This window comes from Furipterus horrens, unplaced genomic scaffold (assembly GCF_987537825.1).
Source record: "Furipterus horrens unplaced genomic scaffold, mFurHor1.1.pri manual_scaffold_1, whole genome shotgun sequence".
Taxonomy (NCBI): Eukaryota; Metazoa; Chordata; class Mammalia; order Chiroptera; family Furipteridae; genus Furipterus; species Furipterus horrens.
In genome coordinates, this window is record NW_028327171.1 from 26,273,766 (window position 1) to 26,298,803 (window position 25,038).

General features: G+C 42.7%; 2 protein-coding genes across 4 annotated transcripts in view; one reads left to right on the top strand and one right to left on the bottom strand.

The window, feature by feature from the left end:
* Positions 1-4,566: 4,566 nt before the first annotated feature.
* IL12A (interleukin 12A) lies at positions 4,567-11,121 on the top strand. Its single transcript, XM_090272822.1, has 7 exons — positions 4,567-4,667; positions 5,363-5,526; positions 8,265-8,378; positions 8,699-8,739; positions 8,817-8,859; positions 8,951-9,094; positions 10,810-11,121. Exons 1-7 carry the CDS (start codon positions 4,652-4,654, stop codon positions 10,963-10,965), a joined length of 678 nt encoding a protein of 225 aa, XP_090128948.1. The 5' UTR covers positions 4,567-4,651; the 3' UTR covers positions 10,966-11,121.
* A 4,292-nt stretch (positions 11,122-15,413) lies between these two features.
* Positions 15,414-25,038, bottom strand: part of LOC150020796 (NACHT, LRR and PYD domains-containing protein 1a-like) — a 38,677-nt gene continuing 29,052 nt past the window's right edge. For all 3 annotated transcript variants that reach the window (XM_090273341.1, XM_090273333.1, XM_090273325.1), the window contains 5 exons: positions 24,054-24,192; positions 21,588-21,641; positions 21,009-21,089; positions 18,323-18,586; positions 15,414-16,841 (listed from right to left, as the gene is read on the bottom strand). In XM_090273341.1, coding sequence (XP_090129467.1) covers positions 16,831-16,841; positions 18,323-18,586; positions 21,009-21,089; positions 21,588-21,641; positions 24,054-24,192 — 549 coding nt within the window. In that variant the 3' untranslated portion in view covers positions 15,414-16,830. The remainder of the gene's footprint in view (positions 16,842-18,322; positions 18,587-21,008; positions 21,090-21,587; positions 21,642-24,053; positions 24,193-25,038) is intronic.

The following is a 25,038-nucleotide window of genomic DNA, read 5'->3' on the forward strand; positions in this document are numbered from 1 at the left end:
ACCAAATCTGATTCCAAGGGGTTTACTTTTTATCTGCCTCTAGCATTGTTTACAGATCTTATTCTGTTTTTACCTTTATACTGTACCCAGTATTACGTTTTTAAGATCTATGCATGTTGCTGCATGTATAATACATCCAGTCCATTACTTATAACTGCTGCAGAATACTGCATGAAATGGTTTTAGACATTACAAAATGTCTTCCCTAATCTGTTAGCTGTTGGTTAGCTTTGTCCATGGTTAACAGAAAATCATACATTTTACCTACTCACTCCCAAGTGGTGGGCAACTACATGGCCTCCAACTCCCCACCACTACAAACAAGGACTTAATGAACATCCTCACACATGTGTCCTTAGGGGTCCGTATAAGAATCTCTTTGGGATATACACCCAAGGTAGAACACTGGGCCATCAGGTGTGCATATGCTTAATCTGACCAAGCCATGCTGGAATGCCTCCCAACGAATGCCTCTCAACATGTCTATTTGCATTAGATAAAGGATCCTGGAATTCTATATTTCTTCTTATTTTTATTTTTAGAGAGAGGAGAAGGGAGGGAGAAAGTGAGGGAGAGAAACATCAATGTGGTTGCCTCTCACACATCCCCAAGTGGGGACCTGGCCCACAACCCAGGCATGTGCCCTGACTGGGAATCAAACCGGCAAACTTTTGGTTTGCAGGTCAGCACTCAGTCCACAGGGCCACACCAGCCAGGGCTGGAATTCTACATTTCTGCCAACACTTGTCAGTATCCATGTATTCATTTTGCCAGTCTTATAGTTAGAAAATGATATCTCATTCTTGTTTTCATTTGCATTTTTCTGATTATAATATATCTGAGCATCTCGTGATGCTAGTTAGCCTTTGGGGTTTCCTCTCTATAAATCTTCTGTTTATAAGATTCGCCCACTTTTACTGGGATTTCTGTCTTTTTCTTTCTGACTTACAGTACTTCCTTGTATACTTCCCTATTGGTTTTAGATATTGCAAAATATTTTCTTCTAATCTGTCAGCTGTCTGTTAACTTTGTCCTTGGTTAACAGGAAATAATACTACATAAATTATTAATTTTTATGTTATCAAATTTATCAGTATTTTGCCTTATGGCTTGGGGCTTTGATGTTTTTTTTAAAAAATCCTTCCCATTCTTCAGTGACAAAATAGTCTCCTATATTTTCTTCTATCACTGTAATAATTTTACTTTTCACATTTAGTCTTTACTCCACTTCCCAACAGCTTCACCTCTGTATTTTGTTTTAGGCTGGAGTCCAGTTTGTTTTTCACCACACAGTGAGCACCTTCCACTAAATATCCATGCTTCCTTCACTAAGCTGGATGCCATCTGTATCTCTTACTAAATACCCATATATACAAGTCTGTTCTGGTGTCTCTGTTTCATTTCAGTAATTCATTTGGCTGTTCTTTTGTCAAAAACTATCTTTTTTACTATTGCTTTGAACTATGTCTTTATATCTGGAAGTGGTACTTACCCATCTTTATGATTCCTTTACAAGTTTAGCTTAGGTATTCATAAGGTTTTATTCTTATATTTTTTAGAGTAGGTTTATTATTAAGTTCCTCAGAAAAAATTATTTGTAATTTGTATTGTGAGCACATTGAATACATAAAGGAGACTATATATTGAGCTATTTATGTATTAGCATTTCTCACCCAAGGGTATGGGATATATTTCCATTTCAATTAAATCACTCTCTGTCTTTGATTAGACTTCTACATTTTTCTCTAAAGACTATTCTATACTTATACTAACCTGTGTAATAAACACAACAACCCAAAATAAGGATTCTTTCATTATCATTGTTTTCCAGGTGAGGAAACTTGTCCAAGAACACAGAGTAACAACACAAGTAACAGAACCTGGATTCAAATAGTTTACAGTCCATACTCAACCACTGTATGGCCTATGTACAGGCATTTGCTTTATATAGTTTAGCTGCTACTGTGAATAGTATCTGATTTTTATTATTTATTTATTTATTATCTGGTATATGATTTTTATTATATTTTCTAATTGGTTTGCTGCAGGTGTAGAGAACTTGGTTAATTTTTATAAGTTGATATTTGTATCCGCCGAAGTTGCTGAATTCTCTTATTAGTTCTACTATTTGCGCTATGGTTTCTGCTGCTTTTCTATACATCAGTGGTAAATAATGACAATTTTGCTTTTTCCTTTCCAATTGGTAAACCTCTCATTTCTTTTTCTTTCCTCACAGCATTGGCCAAGACTTCCAGCACAATGCCAGACACTATGTAGCAGTGATCATGGTTCAATACCTCTTGTAGGAAAGTAATGTTATCCCAGAGGAAGTGTCTCATTTTATCTTGGCTACAGTATGTGCAGCACATCAGAGAACTGTTCCACAAAAGTAGCGGTTAGAAACTGCATCTGGTGGCTAAGAATACATTCTGAGCAGAGGCCTGTGCTTGTTTATGCCACAGAAATTACTTTTCCATAGGAGACCACCTTCAAGGGGGAAAAAAGCTCAATTGTGATAAACTTGACTTCATTCTGGCTTTAAGTACATTCAACTCCATCCTAAACCCCTATGGCAATGACACCGCTCTGCACCTGTCGTTTGCTTCACACAATCTGCTCGATGCAATTATTCCTGACAACCCAGTGGTCTCTATTCCCGTGGGGGAATTCAGAGACAGTAGCATTGGAAGGAGCCTTAGGGGTCAACTGTTGCTCTCTAAAAGTCCCTACGGTGGGTGCCTCATCATCTTTGAGCAAATGATCTGTCTAGGGGGGCTGATGCCAGCACCTGAGAGAGCTTGAATCAAACCAGGGCCTAATACAGCTTCCTCCTAACTGGCTTCATCACCACACCTTCAGTAGAGGTTGGTCCAGCCAAGGGTTTATGGTGGCACCTCAGGGCTTACAGTGATCTCATCTAGCCCCACGTCATGGGGTCCCACTCGCCTCTCCTGTGTTCCAAAGGCTCATCCCTTTCCAAGACTGGTGAATCTGTGTAAAGGTGGACGCTGACAGCTCCATAGTGAAGTCCTGGGGCCTTAGTGCAGTAGGACCCTTCCAAAGCTTTGTGTGGGTGACCAAACACACCCCTCCCTTTCAGAGACACCCAGGGTGACTAATAGTTGTGGTAGAAATGAATGAGCTGAAAAGTCCCACAGGAACCTCAAACCCAGCACATCCAAACTGGAACTTCTCACTGTCTCCTCCAAACTCACTGCCCTCTGACAGTAACCCCTGTGTAGGAATGGGAACAACCTCTGTTCAACTATTCTCGTGTCTGTCTGGCTCTCACACCTGAGGAGTTACCAAGCCTTGGCGCCTCGCTGTCCTGAGAATGCCTCCCGCCGCCCTTGGTTCTCCATTCCAAATGGGGCCTCGGCCACGCCCTCCAACTGCTCCTTCCACTCTACTCCTGACCCTTGGGGTCCATTTCACATATTGCTGCTGAAGAATCTTTACATCATGCAAATCAAACCTTATCTCCTGCCTGAAACTCTAGAAGGCTCCCCACTACCCTCAGCAGAATGTACACTCCTTAGCATGGCATCTACCCTCACAGCACCCCCATTATCCTACCCAATCTCACACCCCGACAGCAGGACCCCTAGAGAGCCACTTTCCTCCACCCTCACTGACTGTGCTTCTCATCCCTGCCCCCCCCCCCCGCCCCCCAGAGCCTGCATCCCAACCCACTGGAAGCAGTCTCATGCCTGCTCATCCTTCCACACTCAGGTCCACGGCCCCTGCTCCTGGAAGCCTTTGTTGCTTCTTCATCTCCACTGCTCCTGCTGAGGCACCCTCTCTCTGGGCTTCTCCTCCCAGGCCCCTGTGCACCCATCCCACTAAATTGCCACGATTCTCTCCTGGACTAAGGAACTAGATTCTCCAAAAACAGCAGTTACTATATAGTCAGTCTGGTTTCATCCCCTTTCATGTTTAAGATAGCTCCCTTGAGCAAAACACATTGTGTCAGATTTGGTGTGAGAGTGCCCCAAAAGGACCTGTTCACCGTTGGGTGTCCCGCAATTGGCACAATGTCGCTTGGCACATTGGAGACCATCCGGATGGACGGACGGACGGACCGATGGAGGAATGAACTACCGAATTACCGGATGAATAAATTGCCCACCCCCATCCAGAACTAGGGAGGTCACCGATGAGTGCACGTCCTGGATATGCTAGACGGAATTGGGTGGCACTACTCAGCGCTCTGTCGGGATGGGGTGCTATAGGGAGGCGGGGTGAGGGCTGGGTAGTGGGGGTTGGGAGCAGGGCACGACTGAGGTCAGGGACTGAGGGGGCCGGCAGGGGGTCGGGCGTGCCCAGGGGCCCTGTGCGGCGATTCTGAGCGAATCTCGCTTTCGCTTTGGGCCAGGCAGGAGGCGGCGGGGCCGTCCCGAATGGCACCGGGGGAATTAAGCCGAAAGCGCACCAAGCCCGGCGGGGCGAACTCCACGTGTCACCGAGAAGCTGATGTAGAGAGAGACATAGAGAAAGAAAGCAAGAGACGAGTCTGGGGAAAGTCCTGCCGCGCCTCCGGGCGATTATAAAAATGTGACCCCTGACTCGGCTTCCCAACCACCGCCCGCACCTGCTGCATCCAGCGGTCCGCGTCCAGCCGCAAGCTCCGTGTCCGCGCAGTCCGCTCAGCATGCGTCCGCCGCGCAGTGAGTAGCCGGGCGGCCCCGGCCGGGGGCTCGGGTGGGGAGCGGCGGCAGCCCGGGAAGCGGAGGCAGAGGCTTGGTACAGCGCAGGGGAGGCTGAAAACAATCAGCATTTTCTAGTGGAGGAGAAAGAAGGGCGGGGGCGGGAGATTTAATTGCTCGCTTTGCGTGCTCTAAAAAGAACATTGCCTCTTTTGATCTTGAAACATTCCCTTGAGCTTAGTAGTAGTAGTATGCCCACTTCACAGGTGGGAAACCGAGGCCCCACGGGGTGCCTCTTGGCCCAGGATCCCGCAGCTACTGCTAAGTTAAGGCCAGATCCCAGCCGACTTCAAAATGAGGCTTTGTCACCCACCTCTTTCCAAAACGCTGGGTGGTGAGTCTGGGACAATCACTTCACCACCTGGTCTCAGTTTCCCACAGGTGAAAGGGCGACTTTTCCTGGCTGCGCTTTGAGTCCAACACCCTTGTCTGAGCTCATGAGGGTTCCTAGCAGCGAGCTGTTTCTAACCCCAGCATAGAGCCCTGCCTTCCAAGGAGTCAATTCATGGCTCCGGTGTTGGATGAAGATACTAAAAGGGTACAGAGAGGATGACCCCCAGAGGAGGTAGATGAGTCGCGATAGCCAGAGTAGATGTAAGGCAGAGGCAGGCCAAATCAGGGGGACAGCCTCAGCCAGCCCCTCCATCCCCTCCCAGGCCTCCTGCTCCTGGCCACCCTGGTCCTCCTGCACCACCTCAGTCTGGCCAGGAACCTCCCCACTGCCACTGCCACGGCCACAGCCACGGCAGGCCCAGCAATGTTGCAGTGCCTCAGCCACGCCCGGAACCTGCTGAGGGCCGTCAGCAACACTCTTCACAAGGTGAGCTTTTCAATGTTTTTGGTGCCATTTGGCAGCGTCTCTGAACCCCTGGTCACCTGAAGGGACTGCAGGGAAATTGTGGAAGTTTATCAGGAGCTGTCAGGACAAAAAGAGGGCACTTTACAAATGGCCCAACTATTAACTAAAGAGTCTCAATGAAATTGTCTCCAGAGAGAGCACGAGTGATAATAAATTATAATGGCATTTCTTTGGGCTGTGTCTACACAGAGGAAAGGGGGTATTTACATTGTTCCCCGTAGCCTGCTAGCAGAGATGGGACTGTGTCGGGCCCACTCTGTTTCTCTGGCGCATTTATCAATCCAGGAAGCCATTATTAGGCGCAGCCTCTGTGCTCCAGGGGCGACAAAGATGAATTAAACTCCCCCCTCCCGCTGCCCACCAGCTTCCAGCCTGGTGACTCAGTCCATTGACAGAACAACACATTTCAGAGGGCCTGTGATGGTGCCCGTCCAGTCTTCATTTTCTAGGGAGAGAGTTATCTAATTTTATTTATAGCTTCATTCATTTTTTAGGTTTCATATTTTAATGCAAAAAAAAATTTTTTTTTTCCTTTTAAAAGTTCCCCAGTAGCTATAGCTTTTGCTGCCATGGCTAAAGATGGATGTTTTAAAAAATGTCCTTTTCCCTTTCTGATCTCTAGTAAATCTTTCTTGAATATTTTTTAGCTTGTTGTTTTATGAGTACCTTAAAATAAACTCCATGCCACGAGGCCTTCTGAAAGAAATCCTTTTTCCCCTTATCTCCCTTATCGTTCATAATGTGCTGCCAATTGCTCCTTACAGTTCAAACCATCTTAATTAAAAAGGCAGCTCACCAAAGGAAAACTGCAGAGATCAGTGCTTTGATTCCTGAAGAAAGGTTCAATATGGATAAAATTTAGGAGCTCCAATTTAAATAGATGCTTTCTAAGAAAAAGCTGACTCTTGCTCCCAGATGTAGCACTTAAGGTCAAGGGATTGCAGAACTCAATCTGTTGTTTTTTTAGATCATTCCTGTGTCAAATTTGCCAAAACAAATAGCTGGCTACTGCAGAAACAGGAGACAATGCATACCATTCACAGACCATATCCAGCACACAGATTTGTAGAGGTTGGCCCATGTCTTTTATATTTTATTTTGATTTTTTCGTTTGATGCCATTGCAAAAGTGGACCTTTCTTAAGAGAACCCAAATTTCCAACTTCTCTTGCAAAGATCTGAAGGACTGTAACTAGTGGACCCACATTTCCAAACCTAAATTTTTATAACCTGCTCAGTCTAGTGGCTGCCCAGGTTTGCTTGAACACCTCCAGGAACATTGTATTCATTTTCTGTTGCTGCTGTAATAAGTTACCAAAAAAGTAGCTGGCTTTAAACAACACGCATTTATTATCTTAGAGCCCTGGAGGTCAGAAATCTAAAATAGGTCTCACTGGGTTAAATCAAGGTGCCAGCAGAGCTGTATCCCTTTCCGGAGACTAGGGGAGATTCTGTTTTCTTGCCTCTTCCAGTTCTAGAAGCTGCCCACATCCCTTGGTATGTGTCCCTTTCCATCTTCAAAGCCAGCAATGGCCGGTTGAGTCTTTCTCATGCTGTATCACTCTGACCTTGACTCTTCTGCCTCCCTCTCCTCTTGCACTTATAAAGACTTGGTGATTACATTGGGCCCACCCAGATATCCAAGATAGCCTCTGTATTTTAAGGTCAGCTGATTAACCTTAATTTCACCTGAATCCTTAATTCCCCTTTGCCATGTAACATAACATATTCTCCAGTTCCAGTTATGGGGAGATGGATCTATTTGGTGGTGTGTGTCGGGGGCATTTTTCTGCCGACCACGGATGGGGATTTTACTCTCTGTTCCCAAACGTGTTCTGCACTCTCAAGCTTTGATTCGTGGCTCGTGCAGGAGCCTCTGCCTGAAATTCCCTCTCCTCTGCTGGTCAACATTCTAATCCTCCTATTGCAGATGTCCCATCTCCGGTGAAGCCTTCCCTTCCCTTTGCACCCCCTCCTCAGAACCGTCGTACCCTTCTCAGCTCTTCTCACCTGCTGTCATTTGGTCACTTGCCAGTCTTCTCAGATGAACTTGGAATCCTGGGGGGCATAACATAGTCCTCCTCTCTGTTGGGCTCCTTAGCACCGAGCACAGTGCCTGACACACATCAGGCTTGTTGAGTGGGAAAATGATCTCGATCTTCAATCCAAAATCACCAACCTCTTACGATAAATTTCATAAGGTGTTTTCCAAAGTGCTTGTATGATATCTGTGTGTGTGATACAAATCCAATCTCAATTTGTCTTTAGGGTTGCATGTTTGTTATATCCATCAAGTTGTGACCTTAACAGTTCCCCTTTAGAAGTTATAATTGAAAAAGATATTCATAAAACACAGGCACTTTGGCAAAAGAAAAACACATTTTCACCAGAAGCAAGTGTCACAGCGTGGTGTAGATGCTGATTAGCACGGCCTGTTGAAATGATTTATAGTGTTTACACAATGGAAATACTTGTCATCCAGGGAAACGTGTCCTAAAAGCAAAGGGAGAGAGAGGATGGAGGGAGAGATCAGGTAAAGGACCTGTTTCCTTTTGTCTTCTGAAGAGCCTGAATTTCCTACAGGTCAAAGGAATAGAGGTCAAGGGCAGCCAGCTCTGGCTTTGCTGGCACCCCAGGGTGTAGGGAGCCAGGTACCTTAATAATATTATAAACTAGGTTTCTCCTTATGTTTTTTTATAGGCCGTACAAACTCTAGAATTTTACTCCTGCACTTCTGAAGACATTGATCATGAAGATATCACAGAAGATAAAACCAGCACAGTAGAGGCCTGCTTACCACAAGAATTAACCACGGTATGGATGATATTCCTCCCAAAGCACATAATTCAAGTGAAAGCTGTGTATCAAACTTCATCTTCTTACAAAAATGTGCATGTTTCCGGTCTCTACCATCATGAAACTCTGATAGCTTCCACTTCAAAATTAGATTTGAAAAAATTTGTAAAAACTGATATGGTTTTTCACAATATATAGCACTGAATCGCACACTGAAAAATAGTTAAGATGGTAAATTTTGTTACGTTTTTTAACCACAATAAAAAACAGATGTTTGGGAAGAAATGTCAGAAAATCTTATATTAAGAATATCTTTCATGTGTAATTTTTTCCTCTAGAATGAGAGTTGCCTGGTTTCCAGAGAGATCCCTTTCATAACTTTAAGTCATAAAATTAAAAGTTTCAGCCCATTTTATTAATTTTATATCATTGATGTCTGATTATTTTTCTCTTCTAGAATGGGACTTGCTTGGCCTCCAGAAAGGCCTCTTTTATGACGGTAAGACACGAAAGTCAAATGGGGGGGGGGGCAGGAAAACGTCTCTAGAACATCTTAATGGTCTCTTCCCCCATTTTGTCATATCGCCCAGACCCTGTGCCTTAGTAGTATCTATGAGGACCTGAAGATGTACCAAGTGGAGTTCAAGGCCATAAATGCCAAGCTTTTGATGGATCCTGAGAGGCAGATCATGGTGGATCAAAACATGCTGGCAGCTATTGATGAGCTGATGCAGGTAAGGCCTTCACCTGTTGGTGAGAGCACCTTCTTCACGCCGAGACAGCCAGCCAGGGTCCCTGATAAAGACATATACAGTCAGCCCTTCCCAGATTGGGAGAGGCCTAAGGTCCCTCCTGAAGAGCTATAGTCTTGAGTGTGGCCTCTAGAGAAAGAGCAAACATGAGCAGGTCACATTAAGAAAAGTAGCCACCCATTTGTTGAGCGAGTAGTATGCATCTGGCTCTCTGCAAACATTTCCATACATTTTCTTACCTTGTCTCCACAGCAACCCTGTGGGGTCTCTATCAAGGGCAAAACCGAATCTTAGAGAGTTAGCCACTTGTCCAAGGTCATACAGCTTGTAAGTGGCAGAGCCAGGATATAAGTTACCCCCCACCCCCATCAAATGGATTCCGCTACACATCTTGCTCACTTTTTTTTTTTTTTAAGATTTTTAAATTTATTTTTAGAAAGAGGGGAAGGGAAGGAGAAAAAGAGGGAGAGAAATATCAGTGTTTGGTTGCCTCTCACGCACCCCCAACTGGGGAGCTGGCCCACAACCCAGGCATGTGCCCTGATGGGGTATCGAACTGGCAACCCTTTGATTCACAGGCCGGTGCTCAGTCCACTGAGCACACCAGCCAGGGCCCGTCTTGTCCACTTCTGAAGGCTCCAGGATGTGCATGTGAGGGGTCAGCATGCACACTTGCAAACAAGCAGGACTAGTGCCTGGGTATGACCCACTCTGCACCAAAATGTGAATAAAAGAATGACATGTCACCTGGGGATACCCACAATGTTCCTTAGTGGCAAGAACTCATCACAAGCACACGATGTCAATCAATAAAAAACACAGAAATAGTCATAAAAGAATGAGCAGGGTGAGTGCTTTGGTGGCCAGGGCATGGGATAAAAATATGGTGTCAGAAATCATCTAAAAAAAGGAATCTTTCTTTTTCTTTCTCTTTCTTTTGCCAAAATACTTATTTGAAAGGCACTGAAACATCATGCAAGTATCCAAGAATATTACCACATACACAATTGTTGATAATAACTTCATTTTCAGGACAAAGAGTCGGGTTATTTAGGCACTGGAATCAATTCTACCAGTAATCAGACAACTATGCCCAAGCCATTGGCTCCTCTGTAAAATGGGAGGGATTTATTCATTCTACCTTTCTTCAGGCTTTTTGAGAGGAATAGTGGAATTATCGATCATTGTGCAAATGTAAGATCTTGCCCTGAGTTACCAAATCAAGGGGCTAAAATTGGGAGGGTCATTGCCAGATTTATTTATCTGACACCATCGAGTTTCTGTAATAAACAGGTCTGTTACTGATAGAGAGTTTTGATCAATAGCAATCCATCACCTCCCTGTTCTAAAAAGGACTAAGCTTCCTAATGTAACACTTAAGAATTAATTAGGTGTTGCAGCAGATGTCATGTTAACAGAATTGTTCCTTTGCAAAATGCTGCTTCTTCTGATGATTTCCTACACAGCTTTAAGGACCTCTTCAGAGCTCACTGAAGATACATGTGCTGGGATAATGAGAATTCCTTCTCTGGGGTTCTGCCTAGCCATCTGGCTGGGAGGAGACTGGGTTGGGTTCAGGAGATGTAATGAGGGAGTGGGCAGCAGGCTTGGAGACATATGTTGGCTTACCCCATTTTTAGGGGCTGTTTTAACTTTCAGAATCCCATATATGTCATGCTCATTATTTGTTCTCCTAGGACCTGAATTTCAACAGTGAGACTGTGTCCCCCAGCCCCCTGCTTGAACAACTGGATATTTTTAAGACGAAGCGGGAGCTCTGCGTCCTTCTTCACGCTTTCAGAATCCGTGCAGTGACTATTGACAGGGTGATGAGCTATCTGAGCTCTTCCTAAAAAGCTGAGGTCTCTCCCAAACTTCAAGTCATTTGCATAAAAATCAGAACCAAAGAAATATTTTTAGGATGTGGGGGAGGTGGTGGCTTGACCTCATTCTACTTAAGCTAGTAATTTTCATGTTGTTTACATTAATCACCACCCAAAAGTTGAACATGGGACTATTATATATAAATGATTCCCTTTATCGCATATATTTCACATGTACTATGGATGAGTTGTTTCAAAGTTTTCATGAGCAAATTGCTAAGGAGGGAAATTTTCTTACTGAATGTGTTTTCTTTGTAATAGAAGAGCGAGAATTTATAAGCTATTTCTATATCAAAGTGTTTGTTGAAACACTCAAATATAACTTATTTTTAAATATTTATTTATATAATTTTGTGTTCATGAAGGCATGTGAATTTATATTTATTTGTTATATTTATTAAAATATTTATTTTCAAGTGGATTTGAGAAATAGCTTACATTGTTCTAAAAATAAAATGATTGAATTAAAGTGATTCTCCTGTTTCTCGATTGGAATAATTTAAGTGTTAAAACACACATGTGGGAAAACTGAAAACTGCTGAAATCTCCACAAACTACCTTGAAAAGACTGCTGTAATATTCTTACCCATTTCCTAATTACTTTAATCTCATACTTAAAGGGAGCCTCGTTAGACTAGGTATGTTTTAGTGCTGAGGTCCTCAACTGAGTTACTTTATTTTTGTTCAACATCTGAATCTAAGATACATAAAAATGTTTTTCCCTGTTACCCAAAGTCCTGTAAGATACTGTGCATTAGACAAATATATAATAATACACTCCAACTGGGAAAAACATCATTAAGAGGCCTTTTAGTTAAATTATTCTAATTTTCATGCCCCTTTGGGCCCTCAGGGGAAGTTGTTTCTAAATTACAATGAGAAGGTCTCCATTTGCTTTAGAACTTCTGCCTGAACCACCTGGGTAATGGCCTTGCGTTGGCTTGAGAGATGTGCTCTCAGTGACCCAAATATTAAATTTCATCTTTTAAATCCTCCAAACCATGTGAATCTTAAAAGATTCACCTGACGGAACAACACCTAATTTTGGTACTGTGGTAATCATAGTCCTCCTTAATTTAAAAGGCCCCTAAGAAAGAAACTAGAGTGCCCCCACTGTCCTCATGTGAACCCTCCCCACCAGATCCCAATGCCAGGTCCTCAGCTGTGTGGCAAACTCACCCGTTTTCGGATTCTCACCCCACTTGATGGAAATCATTGGAAGCCAGACCCCATCACGTGTCTCCTCTTCCTCGGGGATCCCTCATAAGCCGGGATGACCCACAGTCAATGCACAGACAGGAGTTTCTTGCCTGCAAGCGTCGGGTTTGGGGTCTCAGCAGCTTAGATGGTGGGAAGCAGAGCTCGACGGCTGGATGGGGCTGGGACTGTCGAGTTGCTGCCACTCCTCAATGCAACAGCGACTTGTCTCCTGCCTGTGCCCAGAACAAGGAGAGGCAAGCAGATTGTCCATCCCATGGACTGGGTTTACATAGAGGCACACAGACAGGATTTACTTTCGTTTCTAAAAACTACCAAGACATCTGCTTCAAAACCATGACCGATTCCACCCTTCATTACATGGTCATTTTCTACTTTTTGCTCTACGCCTGGGACTGTGATATTTAAGTTGTATAACTTGACCATGTTGATTTCTCATTTCCAATTTGTTAGCTCATACTAGACTCTGCCTCCAAGATCAGCACGAGGGTTAAATGGAACAACTCACCCCAAGCACGAGTGCTGATCCGGCACATAATGCGTGCACAGTCCACGTGAACAATTTCTGAAAAATAGGACATACTAGTCTTTGGACCAAAGTGGTTAAAATCTCTTTGCTACTATTATCTGTGAAATTCAAACATCTGTAGCCCCTATTTCCCAGTACTATTGTGAGGACTAAATGACACAGTACAGTGCTGGCCTCTAGTCAGTGCTCAACATCCACTGTTTTAAATCGTCCAGTTTGCTTAAACATCTGCGTGACAAGGACGCCGCCCCGCCCCTTGGTACTCAGCATATTGTGGGCGTTGATAGGCCATTTGCTACAAGATACCAGGGCAAAAAGGAAGAGTCCCTGCCTTCACAGGACAAAGGGTGGGGAGCAGAGTAACTTAGTAGGACCTAGGTCCCCTAAAAATATTCTCCACTCCTAGCCTATTAGGAATTCATTTGATGAGTAAATTATTTTTCAAAGTAAATGGAGTGTTTCTCACACAGGAGATTGACTTAATCAGAAAATTAACATGAGAACCAGCTGACAGCTGTCCCACTGAGCAATCAAGACAGATATCCAAAGGCAAGTATTGGGCAGCGCCAGAGATGCGCGAAGGCCTCAGACACCCTGGGGAGCAAGGAAAGCACAGGGACACCAAGGGAAGACCACCAGCTTGCTGTGGGCCAGCTCTGCAGAGGAGGCCATTTGGTTGCTGTCCTTGTTTGAGGACCAAGCATTTGGTCAGTTTCCTAGTTTAAGGCAAAGTTCACTGCAGTGTTGCTATGGACGGAACATCTGTGTCCCCTGGAAAATGGCTTTATGGAAGCCCTGACACCAGAGCCGTGGTGTTTGGAGATGGTGACCGACTTCAGGAGGTGACTTAAGTCATAAATATGGAGCCCTGGAGATGGGGTCTGTGCCCGTTATCAGAAGGTACTCAGATTGCCCCCCAAACACCCACCCGCAGCCCTGGGACACGGTGACAAAGCAGCTGTCTGCACACCCAGAGGGTTCCAGCCTGGGCAAGCAACCGCTGCATCCTTTTGCCTCTTATTAAGATCACAGTTAAGTCATGGGACACTAGCATCATCATTGTACAAACGTCATCACAGTTTCTATGTATCTTCTCTCCCCCTCACTACGCAGTGAGAACGTCAAGTGTAGGGAACATCATTTACTTGTGTTTGTGTTTTCAGATCCTGGCTCTCAAAAATGGGGGGGAGAGAGGGAAAGGCAAATCTTCACGGGTGCCCACTTGCTTTTCATTTCTTTTTCTAATTTAGGAATAAATGAAGCCTTTATATCTTTAAAAATCAAATTATTCCTGACCTCAAAAATGTCAAAAATTGTAAAATGCACACATAGTATAGATACTTATGTGGGGATTTGCACATCCACAGTTTGAGATTATGTGATTCTCATCCTTCAGAAGCGACATGCAAACGTACCACACTGCTGAACAGGAAAGTGATTACTTCTCGTTGCAGATGTCTTAGGAACAAACATGTGGACCATAGTCTGAGAAACCCTAGCAATCATCTCATCGACCAGTCTCCCCACGGTCCCTGACAGGAGTGGGTGCGGGGACTGGCAGGGACCCTCAGGAAACCCTCAGTAGCCCCCAGAATACCCCCGACCAGAGCAGCACCACTTCTGAAAGCCTGGCCAATGCAGGTTCCAGTTGAGACTCCCTTTCCCAAATGCCTTCTACAGCTAAGGAAAAGTGAAACACTCACTGAACTTGTCCAAGCTCTTCCCCACAATTAGGTTTTTATAAGGAACAAAACCATCTTTTACATTTTCAAACTGGCTTGAAAATAAAACCCTACTTTCAATGCAGAAACAGTACCCCTTTCCATAAATAAAATTCATGCCAGGGGTTATACCAAACAGCAAGGATGGGCCCCCACATAAGAGAGATGGCAGATGCACTCCAGGCTGTCTGACTGGGAAACTACATCATGACTGGGACACATTTGATGGCAATCCATGGGAGAGTCCCAGGGCAGAGCTGGGGGTCCCAGTGGAGAAGCAGGAAGAACTTCATAACTCTGGCTCCAAATTCAACCCCACGGCCTCTAGAGCCATTATCAGCAACACTAAAGTCCTGCTGGAAAAGACAGTCCCAGCAGTAACTCCCAGGTTACCCAGCTGGGATCGTTCCCTTCAGCCAGCAGCATGCTACTTCACCCCCACAAGGACCTCAGGCAGCTGTTGAAACTACCACCCTCCTGAGAAGACAGTTAAAATCAGCAAATACAGTAGCCTCTTTAGAAAATGGAGTGGAACTGTGCTTCCACATGATAAGGCAGGGGAGGAAACTTCTGCCCTAAAGCAATACAATAAAATAACAAAATGAGTTCCAAATGTGCAAAAACAATCCCATTAGGAAGCTGCATAGCTAAGGAACTAATATGAATTCACCTGGTTTAAAATAAAAACACGCCTTCCCATCACCAGGGTTGGAGAGAAAACTAAAGCGTTCCTGGCGGGAGATGGGCTAAGGGTTCTCCTGAACCTGTGCAGACTCCGGGTGAACTGGTTTTCCCAGGATTGTACTCATTCAAGAACTGGAATGCTGGGCACAAAACCAGCTAACAAATGGCAATGGAGGATTACGATGCTGTAAGAAATAATTTGTAAGTAAATAAGAATACAAAGAAGCCACATTTGCACTGTACAGATGCAGATTTATTTTTCTTCCTTTTGTCCACAGTATGAAAAAGGTTGAAACCTGTTAGGAAACCAGCATATATACAAAGCACCTCTGCAATAATGCTTTTCTTTGAAAAACAACTTATAAAAAATAATAAGCATTTAAAAATTCAAGTCCTTTAAAGTAGTTTAAACTTCTGAAAGTTAAAATTCCATAGGTTTCCTAAAATATAGTACAATTAAAAAAAAAAACACTCATTAAAGTGACACTGATTTGAATTCCACAGGATCCCGGACAATTAAAAATTCCCTATAAGGTGAATTTGCTTTCCATAGGCAAAATAATAGTAAAAGTGTGTTTCTCTGATTAATTCATTGAGATTTATTTTACTCTCCAACTAATGTAGACAGAAGACTAATGGTAATTTATAGTGTCTTCAAATAAGTTAACAAAACATATCCAAAATGTTAATCACCACATGCATGATTCTGGGAGAGTGACAATATTTATACATATAAAAAAAAAGAAAAAAAGAGCCAATGTGACCCATTATTCCCTTGGGCACATCTTCTTCAAGAAGAGATGACAGTTTTCCCTTGGTCCTGCTAAGGTTATTTCTGAGTGGGTTTTTTTTTTCCTCCCAGAAAGTAAACGATCCAGGGGGAAGTCAAGAATTGTAGTGGTGTTTGGCCCAGTGATTTCGGAAGGTTGATGAAAACTGCAGCAACTCTGACCAGCAATCTAGCTGAACGTGCCCAGTAAGGTGAGGAGATCAGCCCTGAACGTGCTTATAAGCACAGTGATGGGAGCAAGTGACATTCCTTTCTAATCACGCTAGGTCCAGGTAACGTTGTTGGCTTAGCGGCATAACAGACCACTAGCCAGACGGGTTAGCCATGGGATACGGAAATTACATCCCACGTAAAAAGATATACCATACCCAGAGGTACATGTGTCTGAGTGGAATCTACTGCAAAAGAATGGGAATGTTTCTTCGTTATCCATGTCAATACAATAAAAGCTAAACTAAAGTAGTAGTGCAAATTTAAGTACACCATCATTTAATTGCTAAAAATGTTTCAAATACTTGATACGAATTTCATAGTGCACAGACTCCAAAAAGAAATCACCACATTTCTCACCTGCCTGAGCTGAGTTGTTTTAAGCACCTGTGTAATTACACCTGTTTGGGTGGGGGAGCAGGTGGGATTATGTGAGGAGGTGCCAAAAAAGGGAAAACCTTGATATTACAGAAGTGTTTTCTTCCTCAAGTTTTCCAAAAGTTGACATTCTCTTTGCCCTCGATAGTGTGAACTTCAGCGGCTGGCTGTGGAGAAGCTGCTTCCAGAGACTGTGAAGTTCAAGGTCTCCAAGTCTATACCCAATGACCAGCTAAAATGGCATTTTGCAGATAAAAACTTCCTGAGGTTTCCTTTTTCAGTTCACCTTCCAAATTTTATATTGCCTATAAGAAACCTGACAAAACAGAAGTAAATTCAGAGATTCATTGTTGGGAGATGGGGGAGAAGCTTTGAAATAAAATCACTTGTCTATTTTAAAAAGGAACTCCTGAAAAAAAAAAGAAACTCCTGGAAGTTGCTGATTTTTCCTGAACTTGAGAGGCTATGATAACAAGAACATTCTGATAAAAATATAAAATTCTTCCAATTAACCAGGTATTTTGGCTACAGGAGGACATAAAATATTGGTAAATTGTGTGTGTGTGGGGGGGTTGATTGATTGTTTTTAACTCACATAATATTTTTTTCCTATTTATGAGGGGCTTGGAGTAATAAATTTTTTAAGTCCCTTTACTGACAAAGAATGTCACAAACCCTTTTGTATTTCTAATGTATCAGCAAGTCAGGTGTCAGGAGGTCAGGAGCAGGTAAAGACAAACAAGACGACACTGACGCTTGGTTATCAGGGCACACTTGTAGCCACTGTCAATAGGCAGAAGCACCTACATGCAAATAAGCAGATTTCCACATGTGGGCCTCAGTGATTTACATAATTTCAACCTGTCCATGCATAACAATGAAAAACCTGATATTGAAACTAGCCATGCTATGTGCTTGAGGCTTCTGCATCCAAAGTCTCCCAGGGGAGTGGGAACTCTTGCGCATCACCTCTGAAAGCATCCTGAGAGATCACTGATGCTTTTACTGTCATGTAAACTCTTAGGGTGTTTACACACCTTTATATCCTTTTTTGAATAAAGAGTTAAATAGCATTCCAAATAAAAATCTCTCTCTAACTTATTGAGGGTTCTGTGAAGTAGCACTGCCTTTTTTAAATATGGTAACAATGTATAATAATAAAAGTTTGGAATTAGTTTGACCTGGGATATAAAAAAATCAAAACCACACACACAAAAAAGAAGCACTTATAAACAAAGGAAGGAATCCTGCGGTTTCGGAGACAAGAAACAACTCCCTTTAGCTTTAGCCTCTCCTCTCTGCTTTTTCCCTTCCCCTCTCTGCGCTTGAGGCTCACTGGTGCCACCCAGTGGACTCCCCAAGCACTGATTCAGCACCAGGGAAGGCCCAGCAGGCTCAATGCTACCAGTTATGTCTCAAGTACGGTAAATGACATTCATACTGCTCCTTACTGAGCCGTACTACCTGCTTGAAGCTTTATATGCATTACTTCTTTTCGTCCTCACAACAGACCAGGACATAGAAGTTTTTGCATCTATCTGACAGTTGGGAACAGAGAAGCTCCCAGTCAGGCTAAGAATTTGCTTAGTCACAAAGTTAGCATGTGAGCTGGGATTTGAGCCCTTCCTCTGACTCCATGCACAAATCATCGTTACTTCGGTCATGGCAGCCCACGAGCTTGCTGCTGTGAGCCCAAGCTTATAAATAAGCAAGAAACACATTCTACAGCAGAAATTTGGTATTCACAAAGACAGGGCTTGATTCCAAGTAAATGGCTTGAGATACTTTTCTGCTCACCTTCCAGCACATTTTGGACTTCCGCTGAGACATTCTTCAAGCAGTTATATAAATTCTGGACTGTGGCATTGCTCTGCTCCTTTTCTTGCCACCTCTTCAGCATCCTAAACTTATTAATGGTGTCATCTTCTTTCTTCTCCCGGATGGCATCAATATCACTAATATCCAAGTCCAGGTTGGCAATGGCAATTTTTATCCACTCCTTCCCCAGCTTCCCAGCAAGGGTGATCAACTGAGCGTCTGTTAAAGGGGTGTTTCCTTCACCTAAAAGCAGATGAGAAATCTGGTAAAACCTATCAACATGTCAATTATTTATAACTACTTACAATGAATGTATTCTATTAAAAAGGACACTATATTTGTACCTTCAACTGTTTTTAAAATACATTTAAATGCCAAAGAAAAAAAACAATTCCCTGCCTTCCAAAATATCTTAAGGACTAAAGGGAACTCTTTCATTAGTAACATTAAACTGGGGTATAATGTTCATAATAATTACGGATCAGACTTCTACAAAGCAGCACAAATTAGGCTGGAATTTCAAAAATTCAGACACCAAAAATAATTTATGTGGCTCAAAAAGAAAAATATCCAGCTTTGCCCTTGTCTACCTCTGTGTCTCTATCTAAATGTTAGCAAGAGACCTGAACTGCAGTCTCCACTATGCCATCTCCCGGCATCAGGGGAACTGCACATGCCACAGAGAAGTCACGGGATGCTATCTGCGATATCTGCTGATCTCCAAGAAACAGTGTCACAATCTTGGAAGGGCATATATTTGCCAGTGCAAACCACTGGCCTCATAAAAATATCAGCCCTATCATTAAATTGGATTTTCGACAATCACTTTGTGTTACGATGCAGCCAAGCTCACGGGCTATAGCATTTCCAGAAAAGATCATCAGGGCATTACAAATACTGGAAAAGGCAAAAGCCAAGAGGAATACTTCCTGCCCCTCCTCCAGGACTGCAACACCTCTGCTCTAAAGACAACAGTTTATTAATGTGAATTTAACATTTGTACTTGGACCCTTTCCCACTTCAGTTTCCTCTCCAACGCCCTAGACGGAAGAATGGGTTTTTTAAAGATGGCCTGCGCCCTCTAGTGGTTCCCCGACACACGGCATATTGCTCCTAGATCTCAAAACAAATGAAAACTACTGCACAGGAAACCTATTTAAGTGGAAATTATCAAGACCGCCCCAGAACTCATTGTATCAGACTCTCAACCTAAATTTTAAAGGATCTCAAAGTGATTCCGTTAAGGTTGAGAGCTGACCATATTTTAAAAAGCAACACAGTGATACACAAAGTCTGAAACTATCAGGCTAGTGACTGGATTCCTCAAAGAATGATGCAGAAATACCTGAAAAAACAAAAAATCTAATTAAATTTGTTTATTTAGATCCAACATTGTCACCTCCAAAAAGGGTGGAAATCCTTTATCTTTCTAGATATATTTGATCATTTTAATTCTATTTCTAGCTACTTGGTACAGGAGCTAATTTTAAATAGCAAAATAATTGCATGAAAGAAAAACTTGTTCTGAAAATCAATTTAATACAAAACTATGTCCCACTCAGGTATAAGATGAATAATTTCTGAGGGTCTGATGTACAGCCTGGTGACTATAGCTAATAATACTGTATCGTATTTTATACTTAAATTTTGCTATGAGAGTAAGACCTTAAGTGATACGGATGTGTTAATTAACTTGATTGGTAAATATATCACAATGTATACGTATACCAAATCATCATGTTTGTACACCTGAAGGATATACAATTTTGTCTGTCAACTATATCTCTATAGTACTAAAAAAATTATATCACGATTTAGTTAGGTTTTAAAAATAATTTCAGAGCCTCACTTATTTTTGGTGTTTATTGTATAGTGATCTGCAATAAAATCACACATATGTCATACTCATATCCTTTGGCCCTACAAAACGGAGAATATCTTTACAGAGTATTCGTCTGCTTTTAGAGATTCGTACCCTCTTACAATAATAGTAAAAGAAAAGGCATTTTGATGGAAGGATTAATTTGAAGAGTTACACGACATCTCAAAATGCTTGAGACCTTGTGTCATATTATGAGAGTCTGGGTTTTTAAACTCGGATTTGTGAATTCTCGCTGGACTTGGATTTTGAGCTACAAATTCCATCTTCTGGCTCCGCAAAGTATTGTTAAATGTTTTAAGTCTCTGTTTTATATTTTCACAATTATTGAGCCTTGGTCTCTGCCATTTAATTGAAAAGAAATGAAGTTGAGACCTGCCTTGAATAATTGAGCTGGAGGTGCTCCACCCGAAGTAGCTGAGATCTGTGAAGCCAAGGAACGCACACACGGACATTCACAATTCCATTCATTCAAACAACGCTCACTGACTTCTGCATAAAGGCTCCATGCTCAGTGCTATGGGAAATGTAAAGATGGACAGGCTATGACCCTACCTTTCAGGATTGTAAGGGACCCCCTCCCCTTGCAGTTCTGCTGAGTAAAGGGGAGGAGTAGGGAATCAAGCTGGAGAAGCAGCCTGGGGCAGGCTAAGGAGCACCCTGATCCAGACCACGCACAACTGGGTCGTGGCTCTAGAAAGATGGGTCCAAGAGCATGTGTTGGATGAACGTCAACAGAAGAGACCAGGGAAATAATGTATAGCCACTGATGACATTGTTACAAACCTGAAGTGTCAACCTGCTTCATCCTTTTATCATAGGCCCCCTCTTCAGGTAGGGTGCTATTCATTTTACGTCGCCTGTTACCTTAAAAAAAAAAAAAAAAAAATCAACAAATTGGCTTCCCGTTATGTCTATTATTTTTGAATAATGTTTTTTAAATATCAATCTGAATGTTTTTTAAATATCATCATTCAGTTAGAAACCAATGAAAATGGGTTTTAAGGTTGTTCAAACAATTAAGAGTTACACTACCCTGGCTGGTGTAGCTCAGTGGACTGAGTGCCAACCTGAGCACCAGAGGATCACTGGTTCAATTCCCAGTCAGAGCACATGACTGGGTAGCAGACCAGGTCCCCAGCTGGGGGCACACAAGAAGCAACCACACATTGATGTTTCTCTCACTCTCTTTTCTTCCCCACTTCTCTAAAAATAAGTAAATAAAATCTATTTTTAAAAAACTTTACAGAGCACTTAACAGATCCTTAATGTCACCACCTTTGCACAGCAAAATAAAAATCCTAGAGGATGAAAGGGATAGAAATGTGGGTAAAACTCATTTAAAAGCTAGCTACTATCACTTACTTCTTGTGCTGCTTTTTGAAATGTTCTGACTCTTGTCATCTTGAACCCAGTCACCTGTTAAAGAACAAGAAACATCACTTAGAAAAAGTGGTATGAAATTAGAATTAAGGAAAACGATCTGTGAAAGTGTGTCAAGCTCCTGAGCTGTGGCAATCTCTCTGAAGTTCACACATGAGTTTGAGGCTCAACTTGGCATGTATACAAATGCACTGGGCTGGAAATTTTGAGATAAATAATGAATACTCCTTCCGACAGGTCTTGTAGGGCAAGTGTTTCCCAAACTCAAGCCATCTGCATACCACTGTCATCATTTCTACCATGTGAAATGTCATGTGCTCAGTATTTCTTTAAATCTATAACTACTGTCAACAGAACACTTGCCATATGGAAAAGGAAGCCATAAAAATAAACATTTAATTTAAATTTAGTTACATGTATTGCACCAAAACAATATCATGTTTTCACTCTGTACTTTGGAGAACTCCGTACTTGGGGCTCCTTCTCGGCACTGCACTGATTCACCACCACCTTCCTTGTGAGAAACTTAACCCCTGCTCTGTGAGGGACCTACGTTTCATGCAGGCCTTCCATAGGTCACTTTAGTGAAGATGCCTTAATAGAGATGACTGCTTTCAATAACCATTGGTGTAGGCCAGAACAATAATAATAGAGACCAGAAACATGTGACCATTCAGTATTATTAAAGAAGTTTTCTAAAAGTCAAACATAATGAGAGGTCTTATAAAGTGGTCTTTAAAACCACTAGGAAACATATTGTTAGTCCAGAAGAACATCTGTTATCCAGGTTGCTACCAGTTTAAATGCCTCTATTACTACATCATTTGTGGTGATGGAAAAGTAACATCTTTCAGACTCATTCATTAATACTTGAACTGAGAAAAACAATACAATCCTAACACAGAGTCCTAACTAGACTCTTGACAGGGAAGTAATTTTAGCTTAAATGAGAGGGCGAACTTATGGGTACAGTGTTGAGAATAAGAATCAATCACACCTACTAGAAAAGGCTCATACTTAAGCTTAGGCCTGAGAATTCCAAAAACAACGAGATCAGGTTTCATTTCTGGAGTATAAAAACCCGATAGGAAACTCCACATATAACCCAATGGGTACAGAAGAAATAAGCTGAAAAAGGGTTCCAGTGATGTTCAGATGATAAAGAGTTTTATGGAACACCTCACAGATCCTGATGTCATTACTTGTGTGCAGCTGCACGCTGCTTTTCAGAATGGTGTACTGTAGTCAATGCGGGATCCTGGGAAACAGTGAAGGTGTATCATAATCCAAACTTCAATTGATGCAAAGGTAATTTCTATTACAAGCATGTGGCACTGTCAAGTGGGGCCTCAGCGCCATTTGCCACAAGTGGGTGAGAGTCTGGCCCACAATCCCACACGGAGCTGGTTAATGCTAGAACTGGAACTAGGGACCAGATGACCTCACTCCCAGCCCCACTGCTCCTGCCTTCTACTTTTGGGCTCCAAAATGTGATTACTACTCACATATCTGTTGTTCCAAAAATTCTCTTCAAGCAGAATTAGAGGTCAAGCTCTTATCTGCCTGAGAAGGGGCTGGGGACAGCTATCGGGTGTCCCCTGACAATCACCTCTCCAGAAGGGGTCCCTATGGACTGCAACCCTCTCCCAGTCCTCCCAGAGCAGGAGAGGATGCTAAAGACAGGGGTTGTCAGAAGGCTTCCCAGCACCAGAATATTAAACAGGGGGCACGCAGTCCCATAGCAGAGCTGGAATCGCACAGATCGGAAGTGATCAGTTGAAGACCAAAGAGGCAAAGTCAGCAAATGAGACCCGTAATCAGTCAAATGCAGATTTAGATTCAGGTCGCGGAAGACACTTTGTCACAATACCCCTAACTCACATTAAAATACCTGAGATCCAAACCTTGGAGTGGTAAAAAAATAAAACAGCGCTACCGGCCAAGCCCCCCCACTGTTTGAAGCCTCCGCACACTGGCTGAGCCACCCACTGACCTCCAGGGGCCTGCACACGGGTGCCTGAGAGCCTGCACTTCTGTGCCACGAGCTAGGGCCTTTCTCTTCATCGGATTTTTAAATGTTATTATGATGGGTCAAACAATTACTCTATTTTCTTTCCCAACCCCACCACCCCACAAACTGGTCTAATTTAAAATACAAAACACTTACAGCCCTGGCTGATGTGGCTCAGTTGGTTGGAGCATCAACCCGTAACCAAAGGGTTGTGAGTTCGATTCCCAGTCAGGGCACATACCTAGATTGCGGGTTCGTTCCCCAGTCCGGGCGTTTACGATTCCCGGTCCGGGCGCGAACAGGAGGCAACTAATCGATGCTTCTCTCTCGCATCGATGTTTCATCTCTCTCCCTTCCTCTCTCTAAAAGCAATGAAAAAATGTCCACGGGTGAGGATTTAAAAACAAATTTTTTCTTTAAAGATTCAAAACACTTACATTCTCTCAGTTTCGCTTTCCATACAATCTCATCGGAGTCCACTTCGACCAACAGTAATTTAAACTCCGCTGGTTGCTCCAAATAAACTTCAATATAACTTTTCAATTTTAAAAGTGACCCATCCATAAATTCAATTTCCTTTAAAAAAAAAAAGTAATTTTTTTAAAATAGGAAAGTTGTGTTCATTAATTGACAACATAAAATGTCAAATAACAAATGATGACAACTAAATGGGTTAATGCTTGCTCGAATGCTGAGATCTTGACCTTGGAAATCCCACTCCTGAATCACACATCCTCTTATTCTCTTGCTTCTAGCCACCCTTACTCCAACCTCCTTTTCTGCTTTATTTTGCTAAAGCTTAGCTTCTCAGCTCTTTCCTGATTTCATGTTTCATGGTCTCAAACTAGAATGTGTGCTCACCCATCAGCTGCCCTTTTGTAAGTGCTTTTAAACTTCCTCATCATCTTTTGCTTAGATCATTCTACAATCTGGAATAGACCCAACATTTACAGAATATGCTCAGTGTTTCTTCTTATTATTTTTTACTGTTATTCTCTTACAGTTGCCCCAATTTTCCCCCTTTCCCCTCTTCTGCCCAATGCCCCCCCAACCCCGCTCCCCATGTATGTGGGTCATTCATACATGTTCTTTATCTAGTCCCTTCCCCTTCTTCCCACCATTATCCCCCTCCCCTGCCCCTCTGGTCACTTTCAGTCTGATCAATGTTTCCATGCTGTTGTTCTGTTTTGTTCGTTAGTTTATTTTGTTCATTAAATTCCTCTTACAGATGAGAACATGTGGTATTCGTCTTTCACTGACTGGCTCATGTCCCTTAGCACAAACTCTCAAGTTCCATTCATGCTGTCGTAAAAGGTAGGAGTTCCTTCTCTCTGCTGCGTAGGACTACTCCACTGTGTAAACGCACCACAGTTTTTTGATCCACTCGTATGCTGAGTGCTTTATCTACACTCCCTCACTGAA